General features: G+C 42.5%; 1 protein-coding gene across 1 annotated transcript in view; it reads right to left on the minus strand.

Annotated features, from left to right (window-relative positions):
• The window catches only part of LOC135573018 (wnt inhibitory factor 1-like), an 83606-nt gene that overhangs the window by 35438 nt on the left and 29596 nt on the right, over positions 1 to 18572 (minus strand). Inside the window, exon 4 of the mRNA XM_065022072.1 lies at positions 1299 to 1394. Within this exon, the coding sequence (XP_064878144.1) occupies positions 1299 to 1394 (96 nt within the window). The remainder of the gene's footprint in view (positions 1 to 1298; positions 1395 to 18572) is intronic.

Below are 18572 nucleotides of genomic sequence, written 5' to 3' on the forward strand. Positions count from 1 at the left end.
CTCTTTTAGAGCCTTAAATAGATGGAACAACAACAAGTCATTGTTCTCAACCTCTTTTTAGAGCCTTAAATAGATGGAACAACAACATTGTTCTCCCCTCAGTCAGTCTGTAGCTGGACAGAGTCTCTCTAACCTCTTTTAGAGCCTTAAATAGATGGAACAACAACATTGTTCTCCACCAGTCAGTCAGTCAGTCTGTAGCTGGAACAACATTGCTCTCCACCCCCTCAGTCAGTCTGTAGCTCTCTCTCTAACCTCTTTTAGAGCCTTAAATAGATGGAACACGTGGTCGTCGCCGCCCAACCTGCCTGCCTGCCTGTTTGCCTGCCTGGCTGTCTGCCTGCCTGCCTGTCTGCCTGCCTCTGTTTGTCTGTTTGTCTGCCTGCCTGCCTGCCTGCCTGCCTGCCTGCCTGCCTGCCTGCCTGTCTGTCTTGCCTGCCTGCCTGCCTGTCTGCATGCTTGCCTGTCTGTCTGCCTGCCTGTCTGTCTGTCTGTCTGTCTGTCTGTCTGTCTGTCTGTCTGTCTGCCTGCCTGTCTGCCTCCCTGCCTGTCTGCCTGCCTGTCTTCCTGCCTGCCTGTCTGTGCCTGTCTGCCTGTCTGTCTGTCTGCCTGCCTGTCTGTCTGCCTGCCTGCCTGCCTGCCTGTCTGCCTGCCTGCCTGTCTGTCTGTCTGCCTGCCTGTCTGTCTGTCTGTCTGTCTGTCTGTCTGTCTGTCTGTCTGTCTGTCTGTCTGCCTGCCTGTCTGCTGACATGATTGTTTTTTCTGTCATGGAAAAACATTTCAAATAAATTTGCTCCATTTAACTAGTCTGGATGGAGCCTGTTGAACCAGTGCTTTGTAATTTCCATGATGTTTTTTAAGTTGTGGTGCCTTGAGGCAACGTTAAGCCGCAGCAAAAGCATAACCTTTTACAGATTCATTAATACATTTAAATGCAACGCGGTGGTTCTGTTGTTGTCTGAAAATGATAGGCCTGCCTGAGCAGGACTGGTGTCTCATAACTGTGAAACAACACACAACCTCTTCTCTTTTTCTCTAGCCTTTCATTTCATAAGGTTTTATTTTTGGTTTTGTTTTGTTGTGGAGACATTCCAGGAAATAAAAGAAGATATTCCACCCAGCATTGTTGATGTGGGCCAAGGAGAAGGGGAAAAAACCCACAAGAAAATCATTTAAATTTAATTCTATAGAATGAGCAACTCAAGCTATTGTGTTGACTGTGTACTTACTGTATATCATTATGGTAGTGATGGAAGATAGATGGAATGGCTTGGATGTACAGACCAGACTAAACATACCTTTCTCACAGTGCGGCCCGTAGAAACCATCCTGACACTCACACACCTGTCTCTCGTTGCAGAACCCACCGTTACGACAACCACCTGGACATTTAGCTGTGGAGACAGAGAGAGACGGGAGAGAGAGAGAGAGAGAGAGAGAGAGAGAAAGGGGGAAGAGAGAGAGAGGGGGGGGAGAGAGGGGGGGAGAGAGAGAGAGGGGGGGAGAGAGAGAGAGAGGGGGGGGTTGAGAGAGAGGTGGGAAGAGAGAGAGAGAGAGAGAGAGAGAGAGAGAGATGGAAGAGAGACAATAAAGAGACAGAACACGTGAGAAGAGAAAAATAACAAAGTTGAGATGAATGAATGGCTAGTGGAGTCCTCCCTCCCTCCTTTCCTTTCTTCCTCCCTCCCTTCATTCCTTCCTTCCTTCCGTTCTTCCGTCCTCCCCCTTCCTCCTCTCTCTGACACTCTCCATAGCCTGCCATCTCAGAAGACCACTTCAAGGGAACCACATTCCACTACAGTGCAGTGAGATGCCATGGACTTCTATCCCAAATGGCACCCTTATGGGCTCCGGTCAAACGTTTAGAGTTCCACAACAGGGCCTGGTGCGAAGCAGACTGAATACCAGCGCTCTACAACAGGGCCTGGTTCAAAGCAGACTGAATACCATCGCTCTACAACAGGGCCTGGTTCAAAGCAGACTGAATACCATCGCTCTACAACAGGGCCTGGTTTAAAGCAGACTGAATACCATCTCCCTACAACAGGGCCTGGTTCAAAGCAGACTGAATACCATCGCTCTACAACAGGGCCTGGTTCAAAGCAGACTGAAAACCAGCGCTCTACAACAGGGCCTGGTTTAAAGCAGACTGAAAACCAGCGCTCTACAACAGGGCCTGGTTTAAAGCAGACTGAAAACCAGAGCTCTACAACAGGGCCTGGTTTAAAGCAGACTGAAAACCAGCGCTCTACAACAGGGCCTGGTTTAAAGCAGACTGAAAACCAGCGCTCTACAACAGGGCCTGGTTCAGCAGACTGAAAACCAGCGCTCTACAACAGGGCCTGGTTTAAAGCAGACTGAAAACCAGCTCTACAACAGGGCTCTAAAGCAGACAACAGGGCCTGGTTTAAAGCAGACTGAAAACCAATACCAGCGAAAACCATCTCCCTACAACAGGGCCTGGTTCAAAGCAGACTGAAAACCAGCGCCTACAAAGGGCCTGGTTTAAAGCAGACTGAAAACCAGAGCTCTACAACAGGATCAAAGCAGACTGGTTTACAACAAGCAGACTGAAAACCAGCTGCTCTCAAAGCAGACTGAAAACCAACAACACAACATGAAGGAGAAGCCTTTGAGGTGGTAATGGTGGTCAACAGAGATGTCAAACTATCCTTCTTAGTCCCGTAGATCCATCGACGTGTGAGGAACCCTTGTTTCTGTCCAAAACGGCACCCCTATTCCCTACATAATGCACTACTTCTGACCAGAACCCTATATAGGGAATAGGGAGGGTACCTTAACACTGGCACCAGACAACATGTGGCCAGAGTCACAATAAGAAAACAATATATGTGGCTCAAAAAGCTCCCTATTCCAATTTAGTGCACTACTTTTGACCAGGTCCTATAATAGGACTCTGATTAAAAGTAGTGCACTATCTAGGGAATAGGGTACCATTTGGGATGTAACCAAGTTCCGCCACGACTCACTGAGACAACAGTTACAGAACAAAACTGGCACGACTTCTCACACTTGTCCTTTTCTTTGACAAACACAAGTGGGTGTCGAGGGAATTTGTGTTTGGTAAGACTTCGGCGAAAGCTGGCACCAATATCGATTCTTGTTTACATTTAAGGAAAACGGATGAAACAAGTATAAAGTAGTGCTTGTCTCGTTCACTTATACAACGAGACCCATCTGGAGAAAAAGAAAGAGACGGAGGGATGAGTTTGGTTTCAGTTAACTCAGGATTCACTCCATCACTCTATCCAACACGAGGGACAGAGGGAGGGATGAGTCTGGTTTCAGTTAACTCAGGATTCACTCCATCACTCTATCCAACACGAGGAACAGAGGGAGGGATGAGTCTGGTTTCAGTTAACTCAGGATTCACTCCATCACTCTATCCAACACGAGGAACAGAGGGAGGGATGAGTCTGGTTTCAGTTAACTCAGGATTCACTCCATCACTCTATCCAACATGAGGGACAGAGGGAGGGATGAGTCTGGTTTCAGTTAACTCAGGATTCACTCTATCCAACACGAGGGACAGAGGGAGGGATGAGTCTGGTTTCAGTTAACTCAGGATTCACTCCATCACTCTATCCAACACGAGGGACAGAGGGAGGGATGAGTCTGGTTTCAGTTAACTCAGGATTCACTCCATCACTCTATCCAACACGAGGGACAGAGGGAGGGATGAGTCTGGTTTCAGTTAACTCAGGATTCACTCCATCACTCTATCCAACACGAGGGACAGAGGGAGGGATGAGTCTGGTTTCAGTTAACTCAGGATTCACTCCATCACTCTATCCAACACGAGGGACAGAGGGAGGGATGAGTCTGGTTTCAGTTAACTCAGGATTCACTCCATCACTCTATCCAACACGAGGGACAGAGGGAGGGATGAGTCTGGTTTCAGTTAACTCAGGATTCACTCCATCACTCTATCCAACACGAGGGACAGAGGGAGGGATGAGTCTGGTTTCAGTTAACTCAGGATTCACTCTATCCAACACGAGGAACAGAGGAAGGGACTCTATTCTATTTCCTATATTGTGCACTGCTGTTGACCAGGGACTATAGGGCACTACTGTTGACCAGGGACCATAGGGCACTGCTGTTGACCCGGGACCATAGGGCACTGCTGTTGACCAGGGACCATAGGGCACTGCTGTTGACCAGGTACCATAGGGCACTACTGTTGACCAGGGACCATAGGGCACTACTGTTGACCAGGGACCATAGGGCACTACTGTTGACCAGGGACTATAGGGCACTGCTGTTGACCAGGGACCATAGGCCACTACTGTTGACCAGGGACCATAGGGCACTACTGTTGACCAGGGACTATAGGGCACTACTGTTGACCAGGGCCCATAGGGTACTACTGTTGACCAGGGACCATAGGGCACTACTGTTGACCAGGGACTATAGGGCACTGCTGTTGACCAGGGCCCATACGGTACTACTGTTGACCAGGGACCATAGGGCACTGCTGTTGACCAGGGACCATAGTGCACTGCTGTTGACCAGGGACCATAGGGCACTACTGTTGACCAGGGACTATAGGGCACTGCTGTTGACCAGGGCCCATAGGGCACTACTGTTGACCAGGGACCATAGGGCACTGCTGTTGACCAGGGACCATAGTGCACTGCTGTTGAGCCTCTCTACTGTTGACCAGGGACTATAGGGCACTGCTGTTGACCAGGGACCATAGGGCACTGCTGTTGACCAGGGACTATAGGGCACTACTGTTGACCAGGGACCATAGGGCACTACTGTTGACCAGGGACCATAGGGCACTACTGTTGACCAGGGACCATAGGCACTGCTGTTGACCAGGGACCATAGGGCACTGCTGTTGACCAGGGACCATAGGGCACTACTGTTGACCAGGGACTATAGGGCACTGCTGTTGACCAGGGACTATAGGGCACTGCTGTTGACCAGGGACTATAGGGCACTGCTGTTGACCAGGGACTATAGGGCACTGCTGTTGACCAGGGACCATAGGGCACTACTGTTGACCAGGGACTATAGGGCACTGCTGTTGACCAGGGACTATAGGCACTGCTGTTGACCAGGGACCATAGGGCACTGCTGTTGACCAGGGACCATAGGGCACTACTGTTGACCAGGGACCATAGGGCACTACTGTTGACCAGGGACTATAGGGCACTGCTGTTGACCAGGGACCATAGGGCACTACTGTTGACCAGGGACATAGGGCACTGCTGTTGACCAGGGACCATAGGGCACTACTGTTGACCAGGGACCATAGGGCACTACTGTTGACCAGGGACCATAGGGCACTACTGTTGACCAGGGACCATAGGGCACTACTGTTGACCAGGGACCATAGGGCACTACTGTTGACCAGGGACTATAGGGCACTGCTGTTGACCAGGGACCATAGGGCACTACTGTTGACCAGGGACCATAGGGCACTACTGTTGACCAGGGACCATAGGGTACTACTGTTGAGCCTCTCGACTGTTGACCAGGGACCATAGTGCACTGCTGTTGAGCCTCTCGACTGTTGACCAGGGACCATAGTGCACTGCTGTTGAGCCTCTCTACTGTTGACCAGGGACCATAGTGCACTGCTGTTGACCAGGGACTATAGGGCACTACTGTTGAGCCTCTCTACTTTTGACCAGGGACCATAGTGCACTGCTGTTGACCAGGGACCATAGTGCACTGCTGTTGAGCAGGGACTATAGGGCACTACTGTTGAGCCTCTCTACTGTTGACCAAGGGCCCACATCAAATCAAAAAGTTCATTTGTCACATGTGCCGAATAGAACCTTACAGAGAAATGCTGACTTACAGGCTCTAACCAACAGTGAAATGCTGACTTACAGGCTCTAACCAACAGTTACAGGCTCTAACCAACAGTTACAGGCTCTAACCAACAGTGCGATGCTGACTTACAGGCTCTAACCAACAGTTACAGGCTCTAACCAACAGTTACAGGCTCCAACCAACAGTGCAACAGGCTCTAACCAACAGTTACAGACTCTAACCAACAGTGCAATGCTGACTTACAGGCTCTAACCAACAGTTACAGGCTCTAACCAACAGTGAAATGCTGACTTACAGGCTCTAACCAACAGTTACAGGCTCTAACCAACAGTGCAATGCTGACTTACAGGCTCTAACCAACAGTTACAGGCTCTAACCAACAGTTACAGGCTCTAACCAACAGCTACAGGCTCTAAACAACAGTTACAGGCTCTAACCAACAGTGCAACAGGCTCTAACCAACAGTTACAGGCTCTAACCAACAGTTACAGGCTCTAACCAACAGTTACAGGCTCTAACCAACAGTTACAGGCTCTAACCAACAGTTACAGGCTCTAACCAACAGTTACAGGCTCTAACCAACAGTTACAGGCTCTAACCAACAGTTACAGGCTCTAACCAACAGTTACAGGGTAACCAACAGTTACAGACTCTAACCAACAGTTACAGGCTCTAACCAACAGTTACAGGCTCTAACCAACAGTTACAGGCTCTAACCAACAGTAACAGGCTCTAACCAACAGTGCAACAGACTCTAACCAACAGTTACAGACTCTAACCAACAGTTACAGACTCTAACCAACAGTTACAGGCTCTAACCAACAGTTACAGGCTCTAACCAACAGTTACAGGCTCCAACCAACAGTGCAACAGGCTCCAACCAACAGTGCAACAGGCTCTAACCAACAGTTACAGGCTCTAACCAACAGTTACAGGCTCTAACCAACAGTTACAGGCTCCAACCAACAGTGCAACAGGCTCTAACCAACAGTTACAGGCTCTAACCAACAGTTACAGGCTCTAACCAACAGTTACAGACTCTAACCAACAGTTACAGGCTCTAACCAACAGTTACAGGCTCTAACCAACAGTTACAGGCTCTAACCAACAGTTACAGGCTCTAACCAACAGTTACAGGCTCTAACCAACAGTTACAGACTCTAACCAACAGTTACAGGCTCTAACCAACAGTTACAGGCTCTAACCAACAGTTACAGGCTCTAACCAACAGTTACAGGCTCCAACCAACAGTGCAACAGGCTCCAACCAACAGTGCAACAGGCTCTAACCAACAGTTACAGGCTCTAACCAACAGTTACAGACTCTAACCAACAGTTACAGGCTCTAACCAACAGTTACAGGCTCTAACCAACAGTTACAGGCTCTAACCAACAGTTACAGGCTCTAACCAACAGTTACAGGCTCTAACCAACAGTTACAGACTCTAACCAACAGTTACAGGCTCTAACCAACAGTTACAGGCTCTAACCAACAGTTACAGGCTCTAACCAACAGTGCAACAGGCTCTAACCAACAGTGCAACAGACTCTAACCAACAGTTACAGGCTCTAACCAACAGTTACAGGCTCTAACCAACAGTGCAACAGACTCTAACCAACAGTTACAGGCTCTAACCAACAGTTACAGGCTCTAACCAACAGTGCAACAGACTCTAACCAACAGTTACAGGCTCTAACCAACAGTTACAGGCTCTAACCAACAGTGCAACAGACTCTAACCAACAGTTACAGGCTCTAACCAACAGTTACAGGCTCTAACCAACAGTTACAGGCTCTAACCAACAGTTACAGGCTCCAACCAACAGTTACAGGCTCTAACCAACAGTTACAGGCTCTAACCAACAGTTACAGGCTCTAACCAACAGTTACAGGCTCCAACCAACAGTTACAGGCTCTAACCAACAGCTACAGGCTCTAAACAACAGTTACAGGCTCTAACCAACAGTGCAACAGGCTCTAACCAACAGTTACAGGCTCTAACCAACAGTTACAGGCTCTAACCAACAGTGAAATGCTGACTTACAGGCTCTAACCAACAGTTACAGGCTCTAACCAACAGTGCAATGCTGACTTACAGGCTCTAACCAACAGTTACAGGCTCTAACCAACAGTTACAGGCTCTAACCAACAGCTACAGGCTCTAAACAACAGTTACAGGCTCTAACCAACAGTGCAACAGGCTCTAATACAGTTACAGGCTCTAACCAACAGTTACAGGCTCTAACCAACAGTTACAGGCTCTAACCAACAGTTACAGGCTCTAACCAACAGTTACAGGTTACAGTTACAGGCTCTAACCAACAGTTACAGGCTCTAACCAACAGTTACAGACTCTAACCAACAGTTACAGAGGTAATAACAGTTACAGGCTCTAACCAACAGTTACAGGCTCTAACCAAGGTTATTACAGGCTCTAACCAACAGTGCAACAGGCTCTAACCAACAGTAGAACAGACTCTAACCAACAGTTACAGACTCTAACCAACAGTAGAGAGGCTCTAATAACAGTTACAGGCTCTAACCAACAGTTACAGGCTCCAACCAACAGTGCAACAGGCTCCAACCAACAGTGCAACAGGCTATAACCAACAGTTACAGGCTCTAACCAAGAGTTACAGGCTCTAACCAACAGTTACAGGCTCCAACCAACAGTGCAACAGGCTCTAACAGTAGAGAGGTTATAGGCTCTAACCAACAGTTACAGGGTTAATACAGTTAGAGGCTCTAATACAGTTAGAGGTTCTAATACAGTTACAGACTCTAACCAACAGTTACAGGCTCTAACCAACAGTTACAGGCTCTAACCAACAGTTACAGACTCTAACCAACAGTTACAGGCTCTAACCAACAGTTACAGGCTCTAACCAACAGTTACAGGCTCTAACCAAGTTACAGGCTTAACCAACAGTGCAACAGGCTCCAACCAACAGTGCAACAGGCTCTAACCAACAGTTACAGGCTCTAATACAGTTAGAGGCTCTAACCAACAGTTACAGGCTCTAACCAACAGTTACAGGCTCTAACCAACAGTTACAGGCTCTAACCAACAGTTAGAGGCTCTAACCAACAGTTAGAGGCTCTAACCAACAGTTACAGGCTCTAACCAACAGTGCAACAGGCTCTAACCAACAGTGCAACAGACTCTAACCAACAGTTACAGGCTCTAACCAACAGTTACAGGCTCTAACCAACAGTGCAACAGACTCTAACCAACAGTTACAGGCTCTAACCAGTAGTTACAGGCTCTAACCAACAGTGCAACAGACTCTAACCAACAGTTACAGGCTCTAACCAACAGTTACAGGCTTAACCAACAGTTACAGGCTATAACCCAGAGAGGCTCTAGCAACAGTTACAGGCTCCAACCAACAGTTACAGGCTCTAACCAACAGTTACAGGCTTAACCAACAGTTACAGGCTCTAACCAACAGTTACAGGCTCCAACCAACAGTTACAGGCTTAACCAACAGCTACAGGCTCTAAACAACAGTTAGAGAGGCTCTAACCAACAGTGCAACAGGCTCTAATACAGTTACAGGCTCTAACCAACAGTTACAGGCTCTAACCAACAGTTACAGGCTCTAACCAACAGTTAGAGGCTTAACCAACAGTTACAGGCTCTACACAGTTACAGGCTCTAACCAAGAGTTACAGGCTATAACAGTTACAGGGTAACCAGCAGTTACAGACTCTAACCAACAGTTAGAGACTCTATACCAACAGTTAGAGGCTCTAACCAACAGTTAGAGGCTCTAACCAACAGTTACAGGCTCTAACCAACAGTGCAACAGACTCTAACCAACAGTGCAACAGACTCTAACCAACAGTTACAGACTCTAACAACAGTAGAGGCTCTAACAACAGTTACAGGCTCTAACCAACAGTTACAGGCTCCAACCAACAGTGCAAGAGGCTTATAACAGTGCAGAGGCTCTAACCAGTAGAGAGGCTTAACCAACAGTTACAGGCTCTAACCAACAGTTACAGGCTCCAACCAACAGCAGAGGCTCTAACCAACAGTTACAGGTTATAACCAACAGTTAGAGGCTCTAACCAACAGTTAGAGGCTCTAACCAACAGTTACAGACTCTAACCAACAGTTACAGGCTCTAACCAACAGTTACAGGCTCTATATACAGTTACAGGCTCCAACCAACAGTGCAAGAGGCTCCATACAGTAGACAGTTGCAACAGGCTCTAACCAACAGTTAGAGGCTCTAACCAACAGTTAGAGGCTCTAACCAACAGTTACAGGCTCCAACCAACAGTGCAACAGGCTCTAATACAGTACAGGCTCTAACCAACAGTTACAGGCTTAACCAACAGTACAGACTCTAATACAGTTACAGGCTCTATATACAGTTAGAGGCTATAACCAACAGTTACAGACTCTAACCAACAGTTACAGGCTCTAACCAACAGTTACAGGCTCTAATACAGTTAGAGGCTTAACCAACAGTTACAGGCTCTAACCAACAGTTAGAGGCTCCAACCAACAGTGCAACAGGCTCCAACCAACAGTGCAAGAGGGCTCTAATACAGTTACAGGCTCTAACCAACAGTTACAGACTCTAACCAACAGAGAGCTCTAACAACAGTTAGAGGCTCTAACCAACAGTTAGAGAGGTTAACCAACAGTTACAGGCTCTAACCAACAGTTAGAGACTCTAACCAACAGTTGAGGTCTAACCAACAGTTACAGGCTTATACAGTTAGAGGCTCTATACCAACAGTTAGAGGCTTAACCAACAGTTACAGACTCTAACCAACAGTAGAGAGGCTATAACCAACAGTTACAGACTCTAACCATACAGTTAGAGGCTTATATACAGTTAGAGACTTAATACAGTAGAGGCTTAATACAGTTACAGAGCTCTAATACAGTTACAGACTCTAACCAACAGTTACAGGCTTATATACAGTTAGAGGCTTAATACAGTTACAGGCTCTAACAACAGAGGCTCTATATACAGTTAGAGGCTCTAACAACAGTTACAGACTCTAACCAACAGTTAGAGGCTCTAACCAACAGTTACAGGCTCTAACCAACAGTTAGAGGCTCTATACCAACAGTTAGAGGCTCCAACCAACAGTGCAACAGGCTCCAACCAACAACAGGTTAACCAACAGTTAGAGGCTCTAACCAACAGTTAGAGGCTCTAACCAACAGTTAGAGCTCCAACCAACAGTGCAAGAGGCTCTAACCAACAGTTACAGGCTCTAACCAACAGTTAGAGGCTTAATACAGTTAGAGACTTATATACAGTTAGAGGCTCTAATACAGTTACAGGCTCTAACAGTAGAGTTATAGACTCTAACCAACAGTTAGAGAGCTCTAATACAGTTAGAGGCTCTAATACAGTTAGAGAGGTTATATACAGTAGAGGCTATACCAACAGTTAGAGAGCTCTATATACAGTAGAGGCTCCAACCAACAGTAGAGAGGCTCCAATACAGTGCAAGAGGCTCTAACCAACAGTTATAGGCTCTAAGGCTATATACCAACAGTAGAGAGACTTAATACAGTAGAGGCTCTAACCACAGTAGAGGCTTAATACAGTTAGAGACTCTAATAGTTACAGGCTCTAATACAGTTAGAGGCTCTAACCAACAGTTAGAGGCTCTAATACAGTTAGAGGCTCTAACCAACAGTTACAGGCTCTAACCAACAGTTAGAGGCTCTAATACAGTTAGAGAGCTCTAATACAGTTAGAGGCTCCTAACCAACAGGTTTATACAGGCTCTATATACAGTAGAGGTTATATACAGTTACAGGCTCTATACAGTTACAGGCTCTAATACAGTAGAGCTTAACCAACAGTAGAGACTATAACCAGTACAGTTATATACAACAGACTCTATATACAGTTAGAGGTTAATACAGAGGCTCTAATACAGTAGAGAGGCTCTAACCAACAGTTAGGCTATAACCAGTAGAGAGGTTATATACAGTTAGAGGCTATATACATTTAGAGGCTTATATACAGTTAGAGGCTCAACCAACAGTTAGAGGCTTATATACAACTCAAAACAGTTAGAGGCTCTATATACAGTAGAGGCTATATACAGTTAGAGAGCTCTATATACAGTTAGAGGCTATATACAGTAGAGAGCTTATATACAGTTAGAGGCTATATACAGTTAGAGAGGTTATATACAGTAGAGGGTATATACAGTAGAGGTTATATACAGGTAGAGAGGTTATATACAGTAGAGGCTATATACAGTAGAGAGGTTATATACAGTAGAGAGGTTATATACAGTAGAGAGGTTATATACAGTAGAGAGGTTATATACAGTAGAGAGGTTATATACAGTAGAGGTTATATACAGTAGAGGTTATATACAGTAGAGGTTATATACAGTAGAGGTTATATACAGTAGAGAGGTTATATACAGTAGAGGTTATATACAGTAGAGAGGTTATATACAGTAGAGGTTATATACAGAGGTTATATACAGTAGAGGTTATATACAGTAGAGAGGTTATATACAGTAGAGAGGTTATATACAGTAGAGGTTATATACAGTAGAGAGGTTATATACAGTAGAGGTTATATACAGTAGAGAGGCTTTATACAGTAGAGAGGTTATATACAGTAGAGAGGCTTTATACAGTAGAGAGGCTATATACAGTAGAGAGGTTATATACAGTAGAGAGGTTATATACAGTAGAGGTTATATACAGTAGAGAGGTTATATACAGTAGAGAGGTTATATACAGTAGAGAGGTTATATACAGTAGAGAGGTTATATACAGTAGAGAGGTTATATACAGTAGAGGTTATATACAGTAGAGAGGTTATATACAGTAGAGAGGTTATATACAGTAGAGAGGTTATATACAGTAGAGGTTATATACAGTAGAGAGGTTATATACAGTAGAGAGGTTATATACAGTAGAGGCTATATACAGTAGAGAGGTTATATACAGTAGAGAGGCTATATACAGTAGAGAGGTTATATACAGTAGAGGTTATATACAGTAGAGAGGTTATATACAGTAGAGGCTATATACAGTAGAGAGGTTATATGTTGTAGAGGCTATATACAGTAGAGAACTGTATACAATGAGGTTGTATACAGTAGAGGTTATACAGTTAGAGAGGTTATATATACAGTAGAGAGGCTATATACAGTAGAGGCTATATACAGTAGGGAGGTTATATACAGTAGAGGCTATATACAGTAGGGAGGCTATATACAGTAGAGGCTATATACAGTAGAGAGGTTATATACAGTAGAGGTTATATACAGTAGAGGTTATATACAGTAGAGGTTATATACAGTAGAGGTTATATACAGTAGAGAGGTTATATACAGTAGAGGTTATATACAGTAGAGGTTATATACAGTAGAGGTTATATACAGTAGAGGTTATATACAGTAGAGGTTATATACAGTAGAGAGGTTATATACAGTAGAGGCTATATACAGTAGAGAGGTTATATACAGTAGAGGCTATATACAGTAGAGGTTATATACAGTAGAGGCTATATACAGTAGAGAGGTTATATACAGTAGAGGCTATATACAGTAGAGAGGTTATATACAGTAGAGGCTATATACAGTAGAGAGGTTATATACAGTAGAGGCTATATACAGTAGAGAGGTTATATACAGTAGAGGCTATATACAGTAGAGAGGTTATATACAGTAGAGGCTATATACAGTAGAGAGGTTATATACAGTAGAGGCTATATACAGTAGAGGTTATATACAGTAGAGGCTATATACAGTAGAGGTTATATACAGTAGAGGTTATATACAGTAGAGGTTATATACAGTAGAGGCGATATACAGTAGAGAGGTTATATACAGTAGAGGCTATATACAGTAGAGGTTATATACAGTAGAGGTTATATACAGTAGAGGTTATATACAGTAGAGGTTATATACAGTAGAGAGGCTATATACAGTAGAGGTTATATACAGTAGAGAGGTTATATACAGTAGAGGTTATATACAGTAGAGGTTATATACAGTAGAGGTTATATACAGTAGAGGTTATATACAGTAGAGAGGCTATATACAGTAGAGGTTATATACAGTAGAGGTTATATACAGTAGAGGTTATATACAGTAGAGGTTATATACAGTAGAGAGGCTATATACAGAGAGGCTATATACAGTAGAGAGGTTATATACAGTAGAGAGGTTATATACAGTAGAGAGGTTATATACAGTAGAGAGGTTATATACAGTAGAGAGGCTATATACAGTAGAGAGGTTATATACAGTAGAGGTTATATACAGTAGAGAGGTTATATACAGTAGAGAGGTTATATACAGTAGAGAGGCTATATACAGTAGAGAGGTTATATACAGTAGAGAGGTTATATACAGTAGAGAGGTTATATACAGTAGAGAGGTTATATACAGTAGAGGTTATATACAGTAGAGAGGTTATATACAGTAGAGGTTATATACAGTAGAGAGGCTATATACAGTAGAGAGGTTATATACAGTAGAGAGGTTATATACAGTAGAGAGGTTATATACAGTAGAGAGGTTATATACAGTAGAGAGGTTATATACAGTAGAGAGGTTATATACAGTAGAGAGGTTATATACAGTAGAGAGGTTATACACAGTAGAGAGGTTATATACAGTAGAGAGGTTATATACAGTAGAGAGGCTATATACAGTAGAGGTTATATACAGTAGAGAGGCTATATACAGTAGAGAGGTTATATACAGTAGAGAGGTTATATACAGTAGAGAGGCTATATACAGTAGAGAGGTTATATACAGTAGAGAGGTTATATACAGTAGAGAGGTTATATACAGTAGGGAGGTTATATACAGTAGGGAGGTTATATATGAAGTGAGGTTATATACAGTAGGGAGGTTATATACAGTAGAGAGGTTATATACAGTAGAGAGGTTATATACAGTAGAGAGGCTATATACAGTAGAGAGGCTATATACAGTAGAGGGGCTATATACAGTAGAGGTTATATACAGTAGAGGTTATATACAGTAGAGGGGCTATATACAGTAGAGGGGCTATATACAGTAGAGGTTATATACAGTAGAGGGGCTATATACAGTAGAGAGGCTATATACAGTAGAGAGGTTATATACAGTAGAGGGGCTATATACAGTAGAGAGGCTATATACAGTAGAGAGGTTATATACAGTAGAGGTTATATACAGTAGAGAGGCTATATACAGTAGAGGTTATATACAGTAGAGGTTATATACAGTAGAGGTTATATACAGTAGAGGGGCTATATAGTAGAGAGGCTATATACAGTAGAGAGGTTATATACAGTAGAGGTTATATACAGTAGAGAGGTTATATACAGTAGAGAGGCTATATACAGTAGAGAGGTTATATACAGTAGAGGTTATATACAGTAGAGGTTATATACAGTAGAGAGGCTATATACAGTAGAGAGGTTATATACAGTAGAGAGGTTATATACAGTAGAGAGGTTATATACAGTAGTGAGGTTATATACAATATAGGCTATATACAGTAGAGAGGTTATATACAGTAGAGAGGCTTATATACAGTAGAGAGGTTATATACAGTAGAGGGGCTATATACAGTAGAGAGGTTATATACAGTAGAGGGGACATATACAGTAGAGGTTATATACAGTAGAGAGGTTATATACAGTAGAGAGGCTTATATACAGTAGAGGTTATATACAGTAGAGAGGTTATATACAGTAGAGGTTATATACAGTAGAGGTTATATACAGTAGAGGTTATATACAGTAGAGAGGTTATATACAGTAGGGAGGCTATATACAGTAGGGAGGTTATATACAGTAGAGAGTTATATACAGTAGAGAGGTTATATACAGTAGAGGTTATATACAGTAGAGAGGTTATATACAGTAGAGTTATATACTATATACAGTAGAGGTTATATACAGAGAGGTTATATACAGTAGAGGTTATATACAGTAGAGAGGTTATACAGTAGAGGTCTATATACAGTAGAGGTTATATACAGTAGAGAGGTTATACAGTAGGAGGTTATATACAGAGTTATATACAGTAGAGGTTATATACAGTAGAGGTTATATACAGTAGAGAGGTTATATACAGTAGAGGTTATATACAGTAGAGGTTATATACAGTAGAGTTATATACAGTAGAGAGGCTATATACAGTAGAGGCTATATACAGTAGAGGTTATATACAGTAGAGGCTATATACAGTAGAGGTTATATACAGTAGAGAGAGGCTATACAGTAGAGGCTATATACAGTAGAGGTTATACACAGTAGAGTTATATACAGTAGAGGTTATATACAGTAGAGAGGCTATATAGCAGAGGTTATATACAGTAGAGAGGCTATATACAGTAGAGAGGTTATATACAGTAGAGAGGTTATATACAGTAGAGAGGCTATATACAGTAGAGAGTTATATACAGTAGAGAGGCTATATACAGTAGAGAGGTTATATACAGTAGAGAGGCTTATATACAGTAGAGAGGTTATATACAGTAGAGAGGCTATATACAGTAGAGAGGTTATATACAGTAGAGAGGCTTATATACAGTGAGAGGTTATATACAGTAGAGAGGTTATATACAGTAGAGAGGTTATATACAGTAGAGAGGCTATATACAGTAGAGAGGTTATATACAGTAGAGAGGTTATATACAGTAGAGAGGTTATATACAGTAGAGAGGTATATACAGTAGAGAGGCTTATATACAGTAGAGAGGTTATATACAGTAGAGAGGTTATATACAGTAGAGAGGTTATATACAGTAGAGAGGCTATATACAGTAGAGAGGTTATATACAGTAGAGAGGTTATATACAGTAGAGAGGCTATATACAGTAGAGGTTATATACAGTAGAGAGGTTATATTACAGTAGAGAGGTTATATACAGTAGAGAGGTTATATAGTAGAGAGGTTATATACAGTAGAGAGGTTATATACAGTAGAGAGGTTATATACAGTACAGTAGAGGCTATATAGTAGAGAAGGTTATATACAGTAGAGAGGCTTATATACAGTAGAGGCTATATACAGTAGAGAGGTTATATACAGTAGAGAGGTTATATAGTAGAGAGGCTATATACAGTAGAGAGGCTTATATACAGTAGAGGTTATATATACAGTAGAGAGGCTTTATACAGTAGAGAGGCTATATACAGTAGAGAGGTTATATACAGTAGAGAGACTATATACAGTAGAGAGGCTATATACAGTAGAGGTTATATACAGTAAACGAGCTATATACAGAGAGGTTATATACAGTAGAGGTTATATACAGCAGAGAGGTTATATACAGTAGAGGCTATATACAGTAGAGAGGCTTTATACAGTAGAGAGGCTATATACAGTAGAACTATATACAGTAGAGAGGCTTTATACAGTAGAGGTTATATACAGTAGCGAGGCTATATACAGTAGAGGTTATATACAGTAGAGAGGTTATATACAGTAGAGGTTATATACAGTAGAGAGGTTATATACAGTAGAGGTTATATACAGTAGAGGTTATATACAGTAGAGGTTATATACAGTAGAGGCTATATACAGTAGAGAGGCTATATACAGTAGAGGTTCTATACAGTAGAGAGGTTATATACAGCAGAGAGGCTTTATACAGTAGAGGTTATATACAGTAGAGAGGCTATATACAGTAGAGCTTTATACAGTAGAGAGGCTATATACAGTAGAGAGGTTATATACAGTAGAGGCTATATATACAGTAGAGACTATATACAGTAGAGAGGTTATATACAGTAGAGAGGCTATATACAGTAGAGAGGTTATATACAGTAGAGAGGTTATAGTAGAGAGCTATATACAGTAGAGAGGCTATACAGTAGAGGCTATATACAGTAGAGAGGCTATATACAGTAGAGGTTATATACAGTAGAGAGGCTATATACAGTAGAGAGTTATATACAGTAGAGGCTATATACAGTAGAGGCTATATACAGTAGAGAGGCTATATACAGTAGAGAGGCTATATACAGTAGAGAGGCTATATACAGTAGAGAGGTTATATACAGTAGAGAGGTTATATACAGTAGAGAGGCTATATACAGTAGAGTTATATACAGTAGAGCTATATACAGTAGAGAGGCTATATACAGTAGAGAGGTTATATACAGTAGAGAGGCTATATACAGTAGAGGCTATATACAGTAGAGGCTATACAGTAGAGAGGTTATATACAGTAGAGGCTATATACAGTAGAGAGGCTATATACAGTAGAGAGGCTATATACAGTAGAGAGGTTATATACAGTAGAGGCTATATACAGTAGAGGAGGCTATATACAGCAGAGAGGTTATATACAGTAGAGGCTATATACAGTAGAGGCTATATACAGTAGAGAGGCCTATATACAGTAGAGAGGTTATATACAGTAGAGAGGTTATATACAGTTTATAGTAGTATATACAGTAGAGGTTATATACAGTAGAGAGGTTATATACAGGGAGGTTATATACAGTAGAGAGGTTATATACAGTAGAGAGGCTATATACAGTAGAGGTTATATACAGTAGAGAGGCTATATACAGTAGAGAGGTTATATACAGTAGAGAGGCAGTAGAGAGGTATATACAGTAGAGATATATACAGCAGAGGTTATATACATAGTAGAGAGGCTTTATACAGTAGAGAGGCCATATAACAGTAGATATATACAGCAGGAGGTTATATACAGTAGAGAGGTTTATTGTTATATACAGCAGAGAGGTTATACACAGCAGATTATATATGTAGAGATATATAGTAGAGAGGTTA

This window comes from Oncorhynchus nerka, linkage group LG8 (genome assembly GCF_034236695.1).
Source record: "Oncorhynchus nerka isolate Pitt River linkage group LG8, Oner_Uvic_2.0, whole genome shotgun sequence".
NCBI lineage: Eukaryota > Metazoa > Chordata > Actinopteri > Salmoniformes > Salmonidae > Oncorhynchus > Oncorhynchus nerka.